This window comes from Heterocephalus glaber, unplaced genomic scaffold (assembly GCF_053883595.1).
Source record: "Heterocephalus glaber isolate CG9 unplaced genomic scaffold, H.glaber_assembly_v1.0 deba00000122, whole genome shotgun sequence".
Classification (NCBI taxonomy): Eukaryota; Metazoa; Chordata; class Mammalia; order Rodentia; family Bathyergidae; genus Heterocephalus; species Heterocephalus glaber.
The window spans coordinates 75,130,106-75,152,016 of NW_028258138.1; the positions used below are offsets into that span (position 1 = coordinate 75,130,106).

General features: G+C 43.5%; 1 protein-coding gene across 25 annotated transcripts in view; it reads left to right on the forward strand.

Annotated features, from left to right (window-relative positions):
* Kalrn (kalirin RhoGEF kinase) overlaps positions 1–21,911 on the forward strand; it is a 698,268-nt gene that overhangs the window by 618,674 nt on the left and 57,683 nt on the right. For 19 of the 25 annotated variants that reach the window (XM_021259403.2, XM_021259427.2, XM_021259411.2 and 16 more), the window contains 9 exons: positions 2,368–2,463; positions 12,637–12,767; positions 16,855–16,921; positions 18,325–18,428; positions 18,606–18,675; positions 19,003–19,089; positions 19,932–20,024; positions 20,776–20,826; positions 21,655–21,732. In XM_021259403.2, the coding sequence (XP_021115062.1) occupies positions 2,368–2,463; positions 12,637–12,767; positions 16,855–16,921; positions 18,325–18,428; positions 18,606–18,675; positions 19,003–19,089; positions 19,932–20,024; positions 20,776–20,826; positions 21,655–21,732 (777 nt within the window). The remainder of the gene's footprint in view (positions 1–2,367; positions 2,464–12,636; positions 12,768–16,854; positions 16,922–18,324; positions 18,429–18,605; positions 18,676–19,002; positions 19,090–19,931; positions 20,025–20,775; positions 20,827–21,654; positions 21,733–21,911) is intronic. The other 6 variants (XM_087209546.1, XM_087209544.1, XM_021259476.2 and 3 more) reach the window with 1 other exon arrangement.

Here is a 21,911-nt window from a genome sequence, read left to right on the forward strand (position 1 = left end):
GCAAAATTCCCTGACTCACTAGCATCTGCAATGTCCATGGCCACTGCGGCTCTAATCACCTGGTAGTCATCTCAGTTGTTCTGGAGCAGAGGCTCAGGTTGGATGAATGGCACTGACCTGATGGTATTGACTTCCGGGTACTGACCCGGGCACAGGCCCATTTTGACTGTTCATCTATGGCTTTCCTACGATTATCCCTTCATTTCATTATGCTATCCTGGCCTTCTCCTAGTGTACCTGGGACTCTTGGACTGTGAGTATGACAGTAGTGGTTTCAGTGTTTGTCCTTTCCATTTGCTTTCAGAGCCAAGTGGTCCCGGTAGTGGTTGCACCCTGTGCTCTTTAGTGCTCTGCCTTGGACTTGGGCAGCCTCCTTCAAGGCTGTGAGCCCAGCATGTGTAGGCAAGATATAAGCCCTCGTGGGTCCCCCTAGATGCAGTTCAAAGGGTGTCTGCAGCCTTGCTGCAGATGCTCCAGCCTTGCTGTTGACAGCCCAGTTCTTACTTAGTTCTGTCTGCTTTGCCATTGCTTGTTCACCCATAGCCATTACTTGAGGTCTTCCTAGGCTAGAGGGACAGTGTAGGGGTAGAATACTGACTAAGAGGTGGAGCCCCTCCATGGGACTCACCCACAGGAAGTACACAATTGCTGCCTCTCTTGAAGTGACATTGCTGGCTCTGGCTTCCTGAGCCAGTTTTCTGACCTTGGACTCTTGGGAAGAAAAGCAGTAGGCAGCATGGCATTGTGCCTGTCCTGGACTCTCAGAGGCAGATGCCCGTACTTCACCTGGGGATGGGAATGAGAATCAGCCTTCTAGGGTTCCCAGAGGTCTGCTGTAGTAAAAGGTTCTGTAAACAGTGAGAATAGAGTGAGTAGAGGGCTTTCATGTCTTGGTATCTGCCATTCCACCCACAGCTTGCTTAAGATAAGGAAAGGTCACAAACCCTCTCCCTCTAATTCCCTTAAATACAGCTTGTTTGCGGGAAGTGGATGTTATATTGTTTCTAGATCATTTTTAACTGAGAATGCAGACTCACCCCCAGACATTTGCATGGCCCTTTTCGTAGCCAGAAATAGGGCAGGTGACAGCAGTCCATTTTTAGATACTTAATATCCCTCATACCTGTTTGATTTCTGTACATTTGTTTTTCTGAAATATTTGGAACTGGCCAAGGCAAGGTCAGGACATTCAACTTCTAATGCCCCTGTCCTTGTCCCTGTATCCCAGCTTGAGAACACCATTCTTCTCTGCTCTGAAATGCTGGCTAAAAGTACACACACACATACAGGGCTACCCATTTCTGCCCCAGTTTCTCCTTGGGTAGAACGAGGAAAGAAAAAACAAGCAAATAGCCTGGCATGGTGGCACATGTCTGTAATCCCAGCACTCTGGAGGCTGAGGCAGGAGCATCTCCGTAAGTTTGAGGCCAGCCTGGGTTATATAATAATTTTAAGACTAGCCTGAACTTCATGCCAAGACCTGGTCTCAAAAAAAAAGAAGTACACGCAAACAAACAGATAAAAGAATGCCACCCTTTGTTCAGAGGGAATTCCCAAACCACTGAGCAAACACCCATGTGAACAAGTCCTTCCTGCTGGAGCCAGGGAAAGAGGGACACTGAGGTCCTTCAGCTGAGGCTCCCTTCACTGGGTATAGGCTATAGACCCTACTCGCTGGGCATGGGATTCAAAATAGCTCTAAAGTCCTTCATTACTTCCTAGTGCTCCCGTTTGGGGCCTGGTGAGAGCTAGCCGTGTTCTGTGGAAGGGCAGGGGTGTGTGTGTGTGTGTTTGTGTGTGTGTGTGTGTGTGTAAGGGAGAGACTATGGGGAAAGGGTGTCTAGCTTTCTGGTCTCTGAATGCCCTGCCCCTAGCATTTTTTCATGGCACACAGTGAAGATCTATATGTAAGGCTACAGTAAAGCAAGGACTTGCTCTTCCCTGGACACATGTGAGGCTGGGTTTGTGAATTTCTTTCATATCCTGGAATAGCAATGGGCAGAGTAGTAGTAGTAGTAGTAGTAGTAGTAGTAGTAGCCCTCAGAGTAGTAGCCCCTGCCCCTGTCAGTAGGTGTAGCCTCGCCCGTGGCCTCCCAGGGACTCGATAACCCTTCTTTCCCCTCCTTTGGAGGCCTCTGGAGAGCCCAGTCCCATCCGTGCTGTGCTGCTGGCCAGAATTCCTTTTAAGGTCAGGCAGGACTACCTATACCCCACTGTCCCCCATCTCCCTCTGTTATCTCTTCCCTTCAAACACACAGCTTTTCTTCCCACGCCTGCCTTGAACTTTTTACTTTCTGCTTTGCTTCCTAATTGCTGTTCTTCATTCCTCGCTAATCTGCTTTTCCTTTGCTGCCCAATGTCTTGCAGTCCTCCTCTTTGTTAGCAGCCCGGCAGGCTTCCACTGAAGTACCTACTGCTGCAGACCTTGTCAGTGCAATAGAAAAGTTGGTCAAAAGCAAGCTGGTAAGTGGGGGTCCTGGAGGCAGTGCTGTGTGTGTCTCACCTCTGTGTGGCTCCAGAGCCTTCCATCTACCCACCAGGTCCTCATCTGCATTTACCCTCAGTTCTCCTATCAGCTCATCCCCAGTAATGGTGTCTAAAACACTGTCCCCCAAATTCCTCTCTGGCATTGTTCTGGAATAAGTATGGGGAATTAAAGGCCTTTTGGGGATGTGACGTGTTGTGAAAGGGAAAAAGTATACAAGACAAACTACCTCATTGTAAGCCTGATGCCCTGGCTCCAGGCAGTTAGTGTTTGGTCAGTGACTGACTTGGGTCTCCTTAACTCTGAAGCCAATCCCGTGCTGCTGGATCCTTGAAAACACCAGGTCTTTCCTTCTATTTGGGGACCTTCTAGCTTGCAGACCCTTGCAAAATTTGGACTGCTGATTATAAAGAGGAATGGACCAAAGTATGTGGATACCTCACCACAAAAGATTAAGAAACCCACGCATATCTCCAGCTTGGGAGGACACACTGAACATAAGCCACCAACATCTCAACTAACCAGTGCCTGTCTTATGCCATTGGCAGAGTACTGATGAGTTCCAACTCTGCACTGGTCATCCATGTGTTTACATTTGAGTACATCACTGCAGGATGGTGATTTGAAACATTTTCCTTTCTTTTCCTCTCATCTATGTCTCCCATTTGGATTTTACTGCAATTCTCATTAGGACAAATGTGTGTGCTCCCACCAGACTGCTGTTGCGAAGTCTTGTTAATCATCATCATTTAAACTCTTCTCCACATGGCCCAGGAATTAGAGGGGAGATGGTGGGTTCCCTCTAGGGCAAGCTGCCTGATAGTTTTGATTCCAGTAACTCCCTTCTCAGATATCCCAGCTTATAGTATGCAGGTGAGATTTAACATACATGATCTTGTTCTTTTCCTTCTAAATTTTCCTTCTTAATTAAAAATAAAAATAACCAGGCATGGTGGTGCACACCTGTAGTCCCGACATTTGGGAGGCTGAGACAGGAGAATCACCATGAGTTTAAGACCAGCCTGGAATTATAATAGTGAATTCAATGTATACCTGAACTACGTAGTGAGACCTTGTCTCAAAAAAAACAAAACAAAAACAAAAAAGCTGGTGGTTTTAATAATTGATATCAAACTCTTGGAGGCTATCATTTTTTAAATTAGTGTGTGTGTGTGTGTGTGTGTGTGTGTGTGTGTGTGTGTGTGTGGAATGAACCCAGGGAGTGCTGAGCTACATCTCTAGCCCTTTTTATTTTTTATTCCTCTCTATTTTGAGACATGGTCTCACTAAATTGGCCAGGCTGGCCTCAAATCTAGGATCCTCGTGCCTCAGCTTCCCAAGTAGCTGGGATTACAGGCATGTCCATTTTTCTGCCATCTCTTCCTGTCTGTTCCCAGTGGGAGTTCAGAGCATCTGTGGGTGCTGTGTTGGCTTTCCCAAGTCATACATTTGGCTTTCCTCCCTTTTCATTTTGGTTCATGCCACCTTCCTCTGGAATGCTCTCCCTCCTATTTCTGCTTATCTAGTACATGATGGTCCCTCCATTCAGATCTCATATGTCCACAAGAGCTTCCCTGTCCAACCTAGGCCAGTTTTTCTGAAATGCCACTGCAGGTACTAAATCCACATGCTGTCTGGGACAGCTTTTAGATAGCCCTGTTGTGTCATTTGTTAAAATATCTTAATATTTTCATTTGCAGTTTACCTCCTGAGATTAATAAGTCATTTATGACACTCTTATTTTTTCCTCCATTAGACTACAGGAGTCTTTTACATTTCACGGGCTCTTCATGATCACATTCTCCTCATGTCCACATTTGTTCAGCTTTTGGGTTACCTTTCCCCTACTGTTACTACTGAACCTGGCCCTGTTGAGAGGCTCTTTAGATCAGTGAGTCTGGTGTTAAACACTGGTGTGAGCAGAGATGTTGAAAAGACTCCAAAGAGCAAATCTCATGGAATCACATTGACTGGCCCTATAACAGGCTCTCCATAAGTGTGTGTTGAATGAATGCCCTTTCTGTGGTGAGTTTACCATGATGAGCTTAAACTTCACCAAAAACTACTTAAAGATCTTCAGTAAGTCCAGAATTACAGAGATTTCTTTGGCTTAACATATAAAACTAAGCCCATATTTAAAAACAAATAAGAGAACAGTGATTTGGTTTCTTAGAATCTTCTCACCAAAATTTGATTTTCTCCCCTTTCTTCTTCTTTCTCTTTCTTCCCATCCCACTGTAGGATAGCTGTAAAGCAACAGTACATTGAGAATATTTCATTCATGTTTCCTAACACTAAGTTTGCATTTTTCACCTTCAAGATTTTCATTCCTATTCCTCATCAACTTTTTATCTTAGAAGGAGAAATGACCTAAATCCAATAAAAGTTCTGGAATTTTTATTTGACTAAGTACAACAGTATGAAGTCTGTCAAAGACTGAGTTAATGAAAGAACAATGTACAGACCAAGAGAAGTAACAGTTCCATTGTACTTTAGACCACACCTGTCATGAGTTGTAATACGTTATATTCTAAATGAAGCATTCTAGAATGTTCTTGAATGAACTGGAAGGGCCCTAGAGGAGGTAACCATTACCATATGCTCCATGTCAGTTGAATGGAAGTTGCAAAAATTGAGATTCCATTGGGGAGAATTTAGGAGAGGCATAGGAAAGCTGTCTTCTAATTATTGAAGCACTGCTATGGGAATAAAGGGTTGGTCCGACTTTGTTGCCCAAAAAAGCATAACCTAGACCTGTGCAGTGTAAGGAAGAACTAACCAAAGTCCTTTCCAATTCACATTCTGAGTCCATTCTATAGGAGCAACAGGTATACTTGGACTTTTATCCAATATTTCTGCTTTCTCCATTGGTTGCTCTGCAGTAGCACCAAACTCTGCACTTACAATTCATGTGGCCACTTTGTTCCACTCAATAGCTATGAGATCCCCTGTGTGCCAGAGCTGCTACCCAGTGCTTTATGGCTTTGTGGCCATTGTTGTACCAAGGCTTCTACCTTGGACAGAGGTGATCTTCCCTGCCATGAGCTGGTGTTCAGAAAGGAAGGCAGTTTCTCAGGCTCACCTGCAGTTCAGGAAAAGCCTCTGGAAGTCTGTATTGGTGATTGTTTGTGGGCATAATGGACCCTTCTGAGTTCCTACCTGTTGGCCTTGGTCTATAATGAGTAGTTTGATTTACCAAAAGAGGATACTCATCCACCTCCCTCAGAATAGAGCTAACATACTTTTTCTGGTTTTTTTAGTAAACTCTGAACCAGGCATAAGGACTCTGCTTTCCCCATGTGATTTGTAATAACACTTCCAAGCCTGGGGATGGTTGCTGCTGGTACTGAGTTGGTAAGGAATTGGAAGACCAACGCTGAAATCCTGTCTCTACTACTGACTATAGCCTGGGAAAGTGACTCAGCTTCTTTGGATCCCTCTTTCATCACACTTATCAATGATAATAACTCTGTCCACCTGCATTTAATCTAATCTCAAGAGAGTAAAGATGGCTATTGAGTAGGTGTAACATACTTAGTGAACTGATAAGCAGGCATCTGCAAATGTTAGCTCTTAGCCACCTCAGCTCCCTTGCAAAGGGAAGGGAAAGGGACCTGAGTTGCCCTTATCTTCCATAGCCCAGGGTGCTGCTGGGCCTGTCCAAACAGCACTTGTCAGCAGGAAGTTGGCAGTTAGGTTAATGTTGCAGAGTAATAGTTTAGTCCTCTGTATGAATTGATTTTATCCTTCAGCAACAAGAGCTGCCCAGTCGTGTGAGGATCTAATGTCTCTGAAGCCCTGGAATTCTACCACATGCTGGGCATGGAAGATCAAGCCTGCAGAAGAGAAAGCCTCTCCCTGAGCTCTCTTCTTGGTTCACTGGGCTCAGGATGGCTCCAGAGAATGCTCACTAAACACATGTCTTTAGGGAAGTGCTGGCTGTCACTGGGCCCTTGCTTAGTCCACCTACTGCCTGCCAGCCTGAGAATCTGCTTCTGCAACACTTCCTGCCCTCTGCTTCCCCTGCTCTGATAGCGTTCATCATCATGGGCCAGCCTCAGAGCCATGGACATGCTGTGTCTGTGCCTGTGCTTTGTTGTCCTTTGCACAAATTGGCCTGGTGGAGTTAGCAGCAGCTCTGAATCAAGGAAGGAAAAAAGTAATGGTTCCACCATACCCGATCTTTTCAGACACTGGGCTCATTTGGTGTTCCAGCTCTGTTGGAAGAGATTCTGGAGATTCTTGTCTGAATAAAAAGTTTAGAATCCCATCCAAAAATTTTAACCCAAAGTCACAAACCTGAAATGTCATTTCCCTCGAAAATCCAAACCCCAGTTTTTCCACTGTCATTTTCCCTATATCTATCTCCATTTTGCCTAGAAATGATTTAAATTTAATTCCTTTTGTACAGATAATATTATACAAATTTTTATAAAAATATTTGATTATGTATAGTTGAGGTTTACAACATGCTGCTATGGGATATGTAAAATAGTTACTGTAGAGAAGCAAATCAACATAGCCATAATCTCACATAGTTTTGTGTGCATATGTGTGACAAGATCAGCTAAAATCTACTTACTTGACAAAAGTCCCTAATACAGTACAACTTTATTAAGGTTGTATATTACCCTTTGGATCTGTGTATTCTATATATCTGCTACTTTCTATCCTTTGACCTACATCTCCCCTTTTCCTCCCTTCTCTCCACCTACTCTGGTAACCATTGTTTTATTTTCTGTCTCTATATATTTGACCTTTGTTTTTAAGATTCCACCTATAAGTGGAAATAACACACTATTTTTCATTTTGTGCCTGGCTTAGTCTCTTAGCATAATGAGCTCCAAATTTATCCATGTTGTAGTGAACAGCAAAATCTACTTTTTTTTTTACAGCTAAAAAATATCCCATTTGTATGTGTGTGTGTGTACACATATCAGAGTTTCTTTATCCATTCATTCATTAATAGACACTTTAAAAGTTGTTCCATATCTTGGTCATTATGAATAATGTTGCAATGAACATGGGAGTACAGATACCTTACAGAATGCTGATTTCATTACCTTTGAGCATATTTCCAGTAGTGAGAATACTGAATCATATGGTGGCTCTATTTTTAATTTTTTTAGGAACCTCTATACTGTTTTCTATCATGACTATGCACCAATCTTCCTTCCTATCAATAGTATAGAAGAGTTTATTTTACTCCACACCCTTACTAGCGCTTGTTCTTGCTTTCTCTTTCATTGTTTCAATATGTAATAGCCATCCTAAGCAAGTAGTGTAGAAATGTTTATAAAAGAGGAGAGTTAAAAAATGACTGATTAGTGTGCTGAGTGGTGCGGAACTCCTTGTTACCCATCAGACAAGCCTTGATCTCTCCCCAGGAATTCCATACCATACTCAATTCCTGGGGTCCTACTCAGCATCCAGCTTTGAGATCAAGCATGGGTCCTTCCTTACACAGAATTCACAAGCTAAGATTAATGCTTAAAATCTCCTGCCTGAACTGTCGGCAACTGTTTCTTCCCAGAATTCACTCTACTGACTACCAGAGAGATTTTTCTCCCCGCCCTACCCTCTTTTAAAAATTTAATAGTTCTTTTCTAGTAAAAGCAATATATGCTCATTCAAGAAAAATTGAGAAAATGACAAGAGCATAAACATAAATCATCAGCATTTAGACATACTCAGTGTTGAATTTTGATGTATTTTCTTTCACGAATAATGTAATCATAGAACATTTAAAATTTAAGTCCTCTTTTCCTTTGTTGTTCTATCAGGGAGATTTTCCCAAATCATGAAAAGCTCTTTGGAACATAAAGATTGCTCTTTCTAAAATTTAAATACAAATATGTTACTGTCCAGCTTAAAACCCTTCTATCCGTCAGTGGTCTCCGAAGGTAAATAATGTCTCTCCTTCTTAATGCTGTGTACAAGGCTCCTCATGATCTGATCTCTGCATACTCCTCCAGGATTCTGTTTTCACTCCTTACCTCTTCCTTCTCTAGCTCTCACTCACCCAGCTTACATAACACACAGTCACCTGCCAGTGACCTTCTCAGATCCCCTCTGTTCTGCCTACACCAGGCCTTCAGCTTCCCAGGCTGTGCCACATGATTTCACCCTGTGACCTTCATTCAGTGACCTTCACTCACAGTGCTGTTCCTGCCCGAAACATGCCGCCCTTACTGTAGTCAATAAAATCTTTTCATGGAATAACCTTTATATCCAGGAGTTCCACATCTACAGGCTCAATCAACTACAGATTAAAAATATTTAGGAAGAAAATTGTGTCGGTATTGAACAGACTTTTTCTTGTACTTACTAAAAATAATACCGTATAACTACTATTTACATGACATGTATATTTTATTAGTTTATTTATTTATTTTGTTGGGTTTTTATTTTTTTGAGACAGGGTCTCACTGGCCTTGTTCAGGCTGGCCTTGAACTTACTATGTAGCCCAGTCTGCTCTCAAACTCATAGCAATACTCCTGCCTCAGCCTCCCAAGTGCTGGTATTACAGGCATTTGCCACCACCCCTGGCCATGTATTAGGTATTATAGGTAGTCTGGACCTGATTTTAAGTCTGTAGGAAGATGTAGGTTATATGCAAGTCCTACACCATTTTATCATAAGGGACTTGAACATTCCTGAATTGTGGTATCTACCACAATGATCCTGGAACCAGTCCCTCAGGATCCAAGGGACAGTTGTACTCAGTTCAAGTTTTGCCTTCTCCATTAAGTCCTTGCCTGCTGTTCCACCCCACCGCAGAGCCGCCTGTTCCTGTGTATGGCTTCCCTTCTGTCTAGATAGCCACCTATGTACAGAAGGCAGGGAGCATGTCTTACTCATCATCCTCATTTTTCTAGCACTTTGCAAATACTCAGCAAGTACTACATGCTCTATAAAAATTTGTTTGAATACAAATAAGTGATCCATTACAATACTGTGTAATGAATACTGTGAATGGCATGTGGCATATTTTGGAACTGGATATAATATTATTACAAACACCATCTGTAATATTGATTATTACAGTGTGCCAATAGGGGCCCCTGGGAAGAGCATTTTATGAATGCATTCAAGACCCAGTGACTAGGAAATGTGTTCATTTTAACATGAGGGTGGCATTCCTTCACACTTAGCCACCTATTTAAATCCTATTTGCCTTTCTGTTCCCTGACCTTGGACCAAAAATAGGAACTTTTGTTGCTCACCCCTCATGCACCTTTTCTTTTTTTGTCTACTGAGACCGTTGTAGCCCTGAACCCCACATGGGACAGAAAACTGGCTACCACTGCCTCTTTCCTCCCAGAAACAACACCACAACTGCAGGTTACCCCTATTATCCATAGGTGGAGCCCAGTGTTCAGCCCTCGAATGGTATCAAGGTTCTCAGAGAGAATCATCTTGAATTGCTACAAGCATTTCAGCCAATGCCATCATCCAACGCAGATCACCCAGCATACAGCTCGGTCAAACACTTTATTTCCATCTTCTTCCTCTCATTGAGTCACCTTTGTAGTTCCATCCCAGGGGGCCCTCCTCCACAGACAATTAGGGCTTCTTTGCTTGTCAAGCAGGAGGAGGTAGAACAGATTTCCCTCTGTGGCACTTTGGACTCCTCAGATGTTCTTCATTTTGTAGATGGATTGAGAGTAGACGCCAAGCTGCATGTGCCATGGGAGCATCCCATAGGCATAGAGTTGGCCTGCTTCCTGGGCCCGCCAGTAGTCACACACACACACACACACACACACACACACACACACACACACTCACACACAGGCCACAGAAGAAAGGCAGCAACAAGACAGTGAGGAAAAGGAGGGGAAGTAAAAGGCACTAATCACATCCACCACCAGCTGGGTCCCTCTGCCTGGGGAGCCTGTCTCTGGTGTTGGCCCCAGGGAACCTGTCACTGGAAAGCCTATCTGTCCGCCAGCTTGTCAAGCCTCAGCACCAGACACTCTAATTTTCTTAATAACAGGCTACAGATCCTGTATCTATAAATGTAGCTAAACCCTTCTCAACCTTTCTTTATTTTTAGCCTATACTGCTGCTGTGGATGTAACAACTTCCATGGCTGATTACTTGTTCTGTAAATACCTCTATGTCAAGGGAAAGAAATTCTTTCAAGCTGGAAGACCTTGTTGTTTTTAATTCTAATTTCTAGTGTTGGTGACAAATTCATGTTTACTCCTTGGCATATTGTTTCTGTTTAGGGGCTGGGGAGAAGGTTGATATATCTTCAACATTAAGTTTTTCAGATTGAACTCCTAATAGTCTCCATCTTTTCTCATATAATGGCCTATTAGGCACCTCATTTGCTTAGACTCTTCTCTTCTATCTCTGTTTGGCCTATGTTGAAATATAGCAGCTAAGAGTTTGTGACAGAGACTGCCATGTGCAAATTATTAAAGACCAGACTGAAGCCTTTTGTGCCCACTACTACTTTTTGATCTCTGTGACTTGAACCCTAGGGCTAATGCTTTTAAAACTACTAAGTGACTACTAAGTGAAACCTTTCCTTTTAGTCACTGTGACTGGCATAGACAGGCATCTTGGGTAGTTTAATATAGTCTCCCCTATCTGATTCACAGTTGCCCCCCTTCACTTTGATCTTTAGTCTTACTGTTTATCCACACTGCTTCTGCCAGTTCACTTAATCCAATGATAAGTATCACTGTAATACTCCTCCCAGGGCATTTGTGAAAGTATTAGGTTGGCCTCATTTTGAGTATCCTTATTGTGACCAGTCCATCCATGAGGAAAGCAAGTCACCATTATAGAGCATTTTTGTTTCTCAAAGAGGCTGTACAACTGTTGTCTCTATTACTTAGAATCTCTAAGAGAAGAAAGATCTGATTTGAAAATTAAGAAAAACTGAAGCATGGAATATAATTTTAGCTCTCATGTAAGATCATCTGAGATACAAGTTTAGGTTCCTTTACCTTTAGCTCCTTCTAAAGTATCATATTAAGACATTTAATGTTTTTTGTCTGTCCTATAACACCTTATTCAAAAGAAATGAGAAGAATTAACAAACATTGATAAATAACCTTAGCACCTTGGCAAAGATGTTTTTAGGAAAGGTTAAATCTATTGACTATTTCTTTTTTCTTTCCTTTTTTGTTAGTACATGTTTGTAGTATATAATGCCTACATCCTTTGTGAGGAGTTGGAAATTGTACATAACACATCTTAATTCCATCATCATCCTCTTTTTCTTCCCTTCTATCCCCTCCATCCATCTCTTGATTCCTTTTTTTTTTTTAAGACAGGGTCTTGTGTGTAGTTTAGGCTGGCCTTGAACTCACTATGAAGCACAGCTGCCCTCAAACTCACAGGGATCTTCCTGCTTCAACCTCCCAAGTGCTGGGGTTACAGACATGTACCACCATGCCCAATCTCCCCATTTTGTAGTTGTGTGTAATACAAAATTTTTACATGCTGTATATGCAGTTGGTGCAGATACATAACACATCTTAATTCCTTTTTGTATCCCTTCCCCTGTCTCAGCTGTAGTACCATCAAATGCAAATTGATAAGGGGAAGGTAGTGATAGACCTACTTTAGTAAAATCGTGTTTTGTTAAATCAGCTACAATTCCTTTAAAGAAGACAATGAGATAGAGATAAGAAACAGTCTATAGTGTCCATTGTGATTTCACATATTGACTGTTTCTTGTCTCTATCTCATTGTCCTCTTCAAAGAAATTGTAGCTGATTTAACAAAACACCATTTTGCCAAAGTTATTCTATCACTACCTTCCCCTTATCAATTTGCATTTGATGGTCCTGCAACTGATTATCTTTTCTAACTCCTTATTTGGTGTAGAGTTGCAATGATTAGCTTTCCCTCTGGAGCCCTTAGCCAGAGATAAATTGCTTTGACCATTTCATTATGTCTGGGAAGTTGGCAGCATTGATGCAAAGTATATCCTGTTGCCTAAGAAGGCAGCATCTCAGGGATCCATGCAGGGGGATGAAAGTCTCCTAATGCTTCACTCTGGTTCAGTGAGAGCAGCTTGGGCTGCTGACCTCCCAAGTTGTCTGTGGCTGGCCTGAGGGGGACATAGGGCTTCCAAGTGACTTTCCAGTGTACACTTTTCTGAAGCTATTCATTCTTCTCTTTTTAGACTCTAGAAGGAGGCTCCTACCGAGGGAGTCTAAAAGACCCCACAGGCTGCCTGAATGAGGGGATGACCCCGCCTACACCTCCTAGAAACCTGGAAGAAGAACAGAAAGCCAAGGCCCTGAGAGGCAGGATGTAAGTACTCCCCCTTCTCACCCTGTATGTACACATGTGGTGGACAGTGGGCAAAGCTTGGGGGGAAATGAGATAAGGATTCCCATTCCATACACCCATTTGATCTCACCCTAAGGGAAGGTGACCACATACGTACATAGCAATGACACTGAGCTACTTTGGCACTGACTTGGAGTTTAAGCTGACCTATATTCTGTGAGATAAGAGCTGTTATTGATAAAATATGGCCATAACCCACATATGACAGAAATTTAAAACATGCTGATGAGAGGAAAACAACAGAACTCAGGAAACTATGAGATGGATCTGTAGAACCAGAGAATACCTGGTCACTGCAAAAGTCTGATGGAAGTCACCTAAAGTCATGTTTCCCCAAAAGTAGGCAAGTGACACATAGGAAGAGGGAGCTGTTGTGCCACAAGGCAGGGCCAATGTCCATCCCTTCTCCATGGGTTTCAATTCAGCATCCATTTGTGGGTTTAGTTCACGAGATCCTCCTCTCCACCTCAAATGGCTAATGTAAGACAGTTCGCACTGCAGTCCATTTCACAAGGACCCATGTGCTGTGCAAGGTTTGTGTTGTGGCCAGGGATTTAGCTCAGTGGTTCCACCGCCTGCCTTGCAAGTGCAAGGTCCTGAGTTCGATCCCTGGTACCAAAAAAAAAGGTTTGCGCTGTGTACCTTCATATAAAGTCAGTCTTGTGGTAATGATGGAGAAGATACTGGGTGCCACTGACATAGAACCTAACTCCTCTAGACGTTCAGTTTTCTTGTTCAGGGTTTGACTCTGCTGGAAGCAAGCTACCAATGAATCCTAGACATAGCTCAACATATGAGTTTGTAAGCAGCATCAAGAATAGGGTAGGCAAATGTGGAAGGTCCCTCCCTGCCGTTAGTCTGCCCTTCTCCCTCAAATTCATCACTCTTTAGCTAGGCCACAAACATAAAAATTAGCCAAAATAAGTGAGGCCAAGTCCTTCTGTTGCTGGGAAATATGCAAAGCGAACATTTAGGACTTTGTTTCCTAGGAAGCAAAAATAGAAAAGTTTGTAGCAAAAACCTGGTATCAAAGCAGAGCTGTCACCTTGTAGTGGAGAAGAACAAGTAGCGTAGAAACTGTAATTCCACATTTATCTCCACAACCTCACAGATGCTCAGGTGGAACCCCAAGAAGTTGGTGAATGGATAGAGGTTGAAAAATACTATCCCCAGAGGGAAATTTCCTAGGACTTGCACTGACCCTGCTCAGATCCTCAGACACCTGTTACACTGGGGAGATGGAATCAGAACTAATGTCCCAGTCCTTTGTCAAGTCAAAGCAAGGCTTAAGTGAGGGCAGTGAAAGCTTCTATCAGGGAAGTGACCATGAGGTGGCAGGTGATCCTTGTAAAGCCAGTCACTACTCTTGTCCCTTAGGTTGATGGAAGCTACGAGCAATATTTAAGACATTGTTTATTAAACATGATATTTTCTCATTTTCCTCATCTCATTCTCCACACTTCTCCACATGAGCTCTCCTGAAAAGCTTGGAATGGCTCATTCCTCTTACTGGGTATCAGCCCTGTTTCCTGCTGTCCTTTATGGCCATGTGAGGGATGTAGTGAACCAAGACTCAACACAGAAGATGGTAACAGGACACAGAGGGTTAAATGACAGTTCCATGGAAAAGAGGTACAAATAGTATTTGTCCAGAAGAAGAAAAAACTTTGAGAATGGACTTATTTGTCTTTTGGCAGTAGTCAGTCATTCATTCAACAAGTGTTTGTTGGACACCTATTATGTCCTGCTAGTGAGATGTATCAGTGAAAAAGAGAAACAATAACAATAATAAATAGTCTTCACCTTGGTAGCAGGTTTACATTTCTAATAGGAGAAATCAGACAGACAAAATAAGTTAAGTGATATCTTGAGAGCTGGAAAAAGAAAAAAATAGAGCAGCCTATGGGAGATTGCGAGTGTGGATACAGCCATGCTGTAGTTTTAAACAGTTCTGGCATCTGCACAGAGACCAAGAGAAGGGAAGGAATTAGTGATGAGGAAAAGTATTCTCAGCAGGGGCAGAATCAGTGCTGTGTCTCTAAGGATTTCCTGTGGAATACCAGCCTTTTCCTGCTCCTGTGAAAAAGAGAGGTTAGTAGTGGGCCCAACTTGTAGCTGGAAGAATTTCAGTTGGATGAAAGAATATCTACTTGTAAGTAACTTTTACTGATAAGAATTAGACATAAAAAATAATTACTTCATCACTTCATTTGACAATCTTGTACTGCCTGGAGGTGCATATAATTTAAATCTTTGCTGTAACTTCAGTCTGTCCCAATCTTCCCAGGTACGTCATCAGCCCTGCAAGGGAAAAGCTGCAGGGTCCCCAGGCAGCACTGAGCAGTCCCCTTCCCTAGAGGCTGCAAAGCCTGGACAGCCCATCAGTCAGCAAATAGCTGAGGATAAAAATATCATCTGGGGACAGCCCTGGATTCATCTCCAGAGGACCCTCCCAGCCCAAATTCCCACTCTCATTTTCCTGTGGGCTTTATTTTACCACAATCTTCCAAGCAGTAACTGGAAACATGTTAAAGATATATTGAAATGCTTCTATTTGGCCTTGCCAGTTTCTTCCTGTGGCCTGAAACACATGATTATCTGTGTTGGAGAGAGGGAGCTGGTCGGAAGTGCAGGGCACGCTGATAAAGGAACACGTGTTCCTTTGCTTCCTCCCCAGTGTCCCAAGGCCCCAGACCCCAGGGATTTAACAGCTTCTCAGTGCTGTACAGAGCAAGAATTTCAGACAAATTGCTTCCTGGGTTCAGACAGTTACAATCCCTGCACCAAGGCCCATCTTCAATATTTCAGAGCTTTACCCTCTTTACCACTGGGGCCAAAAATGTGCTTACGTGGCTCCAGGAAAAACCCTTTCAAATTGGATAGTAAGAGTCAGATTCCAGTAGGCTGCACAGCATTCTCCTGTCCTCCACAACCATGAACATTTTCTATAGAACCCTTGGCTGTCTAGATAGGAGAAAGAGTGTTTGGGGTTGAGACTTTGGGAACTCCAGAGAGCCAGACAGAGCTGCTTACCAGGCAGTGGGCTACAGTGAAAGGCCTCATTGTTTGCACCCTTAGCAACAAGGTTCAAATCCTGCCTCCGTTTGGCATTTGTAACCTTGGGCAAGGTACATAACCTTTCCTTCTGAATATTTTCCATTAGATAAAGTAGGCCTTTACAATAGCTACCTTGTTATAAGGATCCTATAAGCATGGGAAAACCCAGATGAGTAACTGACAATGGTAAATGCTCTAAGAGGTAGAAATAATTAACAGAGGCCAAGAAAGCTAATGACCTTGTCGTTCAGTCCCACTTTCTGGGGCAGGCAGTGCTGCTTTCAAAGTTGTGACTGTAGAATGTCTGAGGTCAGCCTTTCTGGCCTTGGCTGGGGATCTTCCAGGGCGGTTACCTTGGATACATATCTGAGTAACTGTAGCTTCTATATGGTAAAAGCTTCACTCCATCTCTGTGATATCCAAATCTTTGGTGCTTTACAGGCTAGCTGTCAAACAAATGCTTTTCTAGCCAGGTGTGGTGGTGCAGAACCCAGGAGGCTGAGGTACGAGGAGTGCACTGAGTTCGATGCCAGCCTGGGCTACATAGTAAGTTCGAGGAGAGCCTAAATTACATAGTGAGACCCTGTCTCAAAAAACAGAAAAGCTTTTGTCCTCTTCTTGGTGAAGAATGGAGCTGAGATGAAGGAATAAAAGTCTCATGATGATCCCTTGGCCTCAAGTCATTATTCTTTCTACCCTGTGTCTATACAATTGTTCAGGGACAGAGACACATAGGGTAGAAAGAGGATTACAAGGCAGTGAGTGACATCCTTCTGACTGTTATGTGTTCCCTGGGCAAAGTCCTTTCTGGACTCAGCTCCTCATTGGGGGTTCCTATCGAGATAGCACTGATCACCTTTCTGTGGTGTTGAGGGTGGTATTTTTGGTGGCCTTATCGTAAGGTACCTAAGTAACTTCCTTTGGGCTCAGATGTGAAGACTTGTCCTTAACAACGAAGAGGAGCCCTCATTGTCCTTTATCCCTTGCCCAGGTTTGTCCTGAATGAGCTGGTACAGACAGAGAAAGACTATGTCAAGGACCTGGGAATTGTGGTGGAGGTGAGTAGATGGAGCAGGGTAGCTGTTGCTCACCCATCCAGGAGCAGATCAAATCCTACTCTGCCTGGGTATTTGCAATAATGAAAATAAAAATGGTACAATTCAAATAGAATATGTAGATGATTTTCTTTTCCCTTAAAATATTGTAAGATAGAAAGTGGTATGGTCCCAAATGTGACAGCATTCAGGGAAGACTCTTGGTTAGAGCTGAATCCATTGTCTTAGGCTATTGGTTGTTTCACGAAGACATACACAGTTCAGACTTATGACCACCATTAACACAAGCCAGGTCACTCTGAGTCTAATCTTGGGACCTAACACATTTTCTTAGATTTTAAGGAGAAGGTTATGGGTACCAAGAAGATAGTTAAAGAAATAGCCATCAGTAAGCAAGATTGACAGGTCCATAGGTAAGAGTCGACTTGGTAGGAAATATAACAGCTGTGTCCCTACAGGGATTCACTTTCAAGGGACTGAGACACTTGGATGAAAATACCTAAGAAACTAAGTGGTAATTTAGATGGTTTACAGCCCTATTTTTAATCTTCATAAAGAATATGAAATCTAGAAATTGAATTCTTAATGTCTACATTGTCTGCTTGTTTCTAAGATTTGCCTTGTAAGCCCTTATTCTATGAAATCTGCTGACTTAGGGCTTTATATTTGCCTAACCTGAACCTTGTAGAAAGAAACTAACCAGGCATATAGAGGGCCTGAATTCTACTTATAGAAAGTTATTCTTGTCTTTAGTGGGGGCTGGGGACAGGAAGGGGTGTCAATAACTTCATATGCAGCTCAGCCCTGGAGCAGAGGACTTGAGCATCTGGGGACCAAGAGATTGAAATCCTGGGAAGTCAGACATCAGTGATGTGATTGTAAAAACAGTCATGTAACACCCGAGTGGCTCAGATAGGGATGCAGCCTTCTTGTGCTACCTTAAACCCTGATTTTAAAGCTAATGTGATTACATGCTACAGAATCTAAAGTATTAACATATTATGACTTATTTCTAGGGCAGATGTGTCTTTAAGTATATAATTAACTTGAGTTAGGAGAAAGGAGAAGGACAAACAATTGCTGTGTGTGTGTGTGTGTGTGTGTGTGTGTGTGTGTGTGTGTGGTGCTGGGGATCAAACCTAGAACCTCATGCATGCTCTGCAAGCACTCTGCCACTGAGCTATACTCCCACCCCAGTTCTTCCTTCAGGGAACTAGAGGCAAAGAAAAGTGTCCAGAAATTTCGTAAATGTTTTCTCTGTCACTCTGGCCAAGGTGGGTCAAGTCCTGATGAAGGAGGAGAGGCTACAGCAGCACTCACCCTCAAACTCTTGGAGAGTGCAGCTGACAGGGGCTGAGGGTGGGCCTGGAGCACTTTCTCAGGATTGTCCTCTACTAACCCTGCAGGCCTTCATGAAGAGGATAGAGGAGAAGGGTGTCCCTGAGGATATGCGAGGGAAGGATAAAATTGTGTTTGGAAATATCCACCAGATCTATGACTGGCATAAGGAGTAAGTGTCGGGCCCAAGGGCGGGCATCTTGGGGACCTGAGACTCCTGAGTCCTCTTCCAGCATCTGACCTATGGGGCAAGACTCAAGGGGAGTCTCCTGCCATTTAGCTCATCATTGAGAGATAATTCAGTTCTAAATAACATAGCTTCCTTCTCTTACCCACTGTTTTCTTTTAGCTTCTTCCTGGGTGAACTGGAAAAATGTATCCAAGAACAAGATAGACTGGCCCAGCTCTTTATTAAACATGTGAGTGCCACCCTAGCCATCTCTCTTCCACTTCCCCAAGCTCTTCTGTGTTCATTTTTTAAAATTCTTTTTCTCTTTTGCTCTTCTTGGACTTGCCTCCCTGCCTGAGTTTCGGGGTTTTGTTTTGTTTTACAACCTTCTTGGCAATGTGGAAAGTGGGCCCTGGCCTACCGCTTTTGCTTTATGTCCTTGCTACTGAACTGCCTCTGTGTTTCCCAAGTGTGGACCATCTTTGGTCCTCCCCTGAATGTGTGATCCAGCTCAGTGCTGTGACCGTGAGTGAAGGGCACAAGATGCCTGACTATCACCTCCTCTTCTGCTCTGCAGGAACGGAAGCTGCACATCTATGTGTGGTACTGCCAGAACAAGCCACGCTCTGAGTACATTGTGGCTGAATATGAAGCCTACTTCGAGGTATACTGCTCAGAATTTGCTAGGGATGAGAGGAGTAGCCCAAGACAGTACATTCAGAAATCCTAGATGTCATTCATTCACCCTACACTGCTGACCCTTCATGTCAGGAACTGCTTCTCAGTAGAGTCACTAGCTTCTTAGCTCAGTTCCCATGAGCACCTTTGCTTGTAAGGAGCCAAAGGGGTCGTGTCTGTGGACTCCGTTTGCAGAATGTTTCTGTAGCACAGGGTCTGCTTTGGCAGCTCTGGTCCTTCCTAAGTTATTACAGAGCAGATTGTGCCCATACCCTTCCTCATCAGCCCTTCCTGGACTACTTGTCTAGAGCCCTCCTCTTGATTAAGGAGTTCACAGTGGCTTTGCTGTCTCTGCTTCTGTTCTCAGAGGTTTGGTCCAGCACCTCTAAGCTCTTTGCCACAGCTTAGAAAGAGTGCTGTTTTGTTGGAGAGGAGGCATCTCCCCTGGGAAAGATCCCTTAACTAAGTGGTTAGGGAGCAGGGTCCCGCTGTGTAGGCCTGTTGTGTCCAATGGGATGTCCTTGCCTGACTGCCCTGGAGCAATAAAGAGAACATAGGATCTGTTCTAGCTTGTCTCCCACAACTGAGGTGAGGCCCAGGATGTGAAAGTACTTGTCTGGAAGCATGATAGCCAGGCAAGAAGAAGCCCGGGGTGATGGGTGTTGTGTTTTGTTCCTAACAAATGAGCAGTCATGTAGACAAGCCTTCCTTGTGCATGCCTTGAAGATTCTTAAACTTTATTATAAAACATGATGCCTTTGAACCTTGACCTAGAACACCCTAATACTTGGGTTTCTTTGACTCTAACATAATTCCCTTATGTTTTAGGAGGTAAAACAGGAGATAAATCAAAGGCTGACACTGAGTGACTTCCTTATCAAGCCCATTCAGAGAATAACAAAATACCAGTTGCTCCTCAAGGTAAGAAGCCAGGGGCCTGGGCCAGGGCTGGAGAAGCATAACCTTGGGCCAGGTGTAGTGGGCAGTGGAGTTCCAGGCTCTGTCTCCATCTCTGTCCTGGGGACTGTGATCTGGTAGGGTAAAGATGGGTTTTTTGTCTCATCTGCTGGTTATTCTGTTAGCTTTCCTTGCTGATAAATTGTGTCGCTCTTGTTTCTACCCTTTAAATTGGTTTTTTCTTGATTTTCTTTTTTCTCTTCATTTTCTTACTTTGTCATAGTCATTGACTTGATACCCTTAAAAACTAAAAACTTGTAAGAGCATAAAATCAGAGTAGAATACAAGGGAGAAAAAAAGACAAATGGAAGGCCCTAGAAACTTTGAATGAGTAATACCAAACATTTTGTCATATTCCATTTTAAACAATAGCTTAACCTAATTTTTCTTACAGAAATATGAGGTTAAATGGAAGAAAGACTCGACTTTCCCTTCTCCCATCCTGTCTGGCCACAGTCTCCCTTTTCTTCCTCCTTCCCACCCTCCTTCTCTCCTGTTTTTGAAACTTTGAATATTTGGGGGTGTTCTCAATGTCATCATGTCTACCAGGACTCATAAGTTCATTTTTCAGATGCTACAGGCCGTTACCACCCCTCCTGGGCTGGAAAGCCTGTGGAACATCTGTGCATTTTGATAAAAAGTTTTTTATAGCTCTCTGTTTTGCTAACTGATTTCACCCCTGCCCTCACCACTGCCTGCTTCCCCTCCTTGGTAGGACTTCCTGAGATACAGTGAGAAGGCTGGTTTGGAGTGTACAGATATTGAGGTGAGTTTCCTGCTTGTAATGCTTACTGTTCCCAGGCACCATCCAGGGTGTCTATCCCAAAGGAAAAAATTTGTCTCAGGATAACCAAGGGTCCAGGCTGACTCCTCTCATATGAGGCAGCATGAGGAATGGCAAGTGTTGATAGGCACAAAGAGTTTTCAAGAGTCTGTGCTGGGCCAGCCCAGGGCCTAAGCCCTGCTGGTGTTCTTGTGGCTCCAAGTGACATGTAGTGAGCAGTGGTGTCATTTGACCCCTTTAACATCCTTCAGAGACTAGGTAAAGTTGCAAAAGGATCCAAATGCATAAATCTAAATACTATTTGACTCTAACGTACAAGGCATTCCATTTTCATTCCCCCACTCATCATAAGGATTACAGCCTATGTGAAGCCCTTTCTGTCACCTTCAAGATTATTTTAAACCAGAGAGGTTGCAGCCATCTTGGCAGGTTATTCTAAGCCAAAACCTCTAGTGTTTCACAAGCCAGGCTAAGTTGTTGTTTGTGCAGTTAGGAAGCAACAGAGAGAAGAAAAAAAATATGAGAAGGAAAGGGAACTGATGAACAAAACCAGAGTGCTGGAAAGGATGGGCTGGTAACATTCCCCCACATTGTCCAGTGATTGACATGGAGCCCTGAGCTGATGACCACCATCCCCTGTCTGAACAGAAGTCCCACAGTCCTTTGGGTGTGGGCCACAGAGACCAGCATCCTCTCCCAGAGTACTGAAGCCATTGGGAGGCCAGATCCCTGTCTTCCAGCCCTAAACTGCCATGAGCTTCTGGCTGAGTGGTGATCCCCTTCCTGAGCAACTATTGTTCTTTTCTGCAGAAAGCAGTGGAGTTAATGTGCCTTGTTCCCAAACGTTGCAATGACATGATGAATCTGGGACGCCTACAAGGCTTTGAGGTGAGCACTTAGGGGTGGATGGAAGCCCTCTCTCTTCTGGGCAGTAGGAATCTGGGCTACTGAGATCTCTTCCTCAGGCTAATGAGATCCTGCCTCCTCTCCCCTGTTATACTCTGGTTTACAGACCTGGAAAGTGTATCTATACAGAAAATCCAATGACAGGCCAGAAATAGACCTCT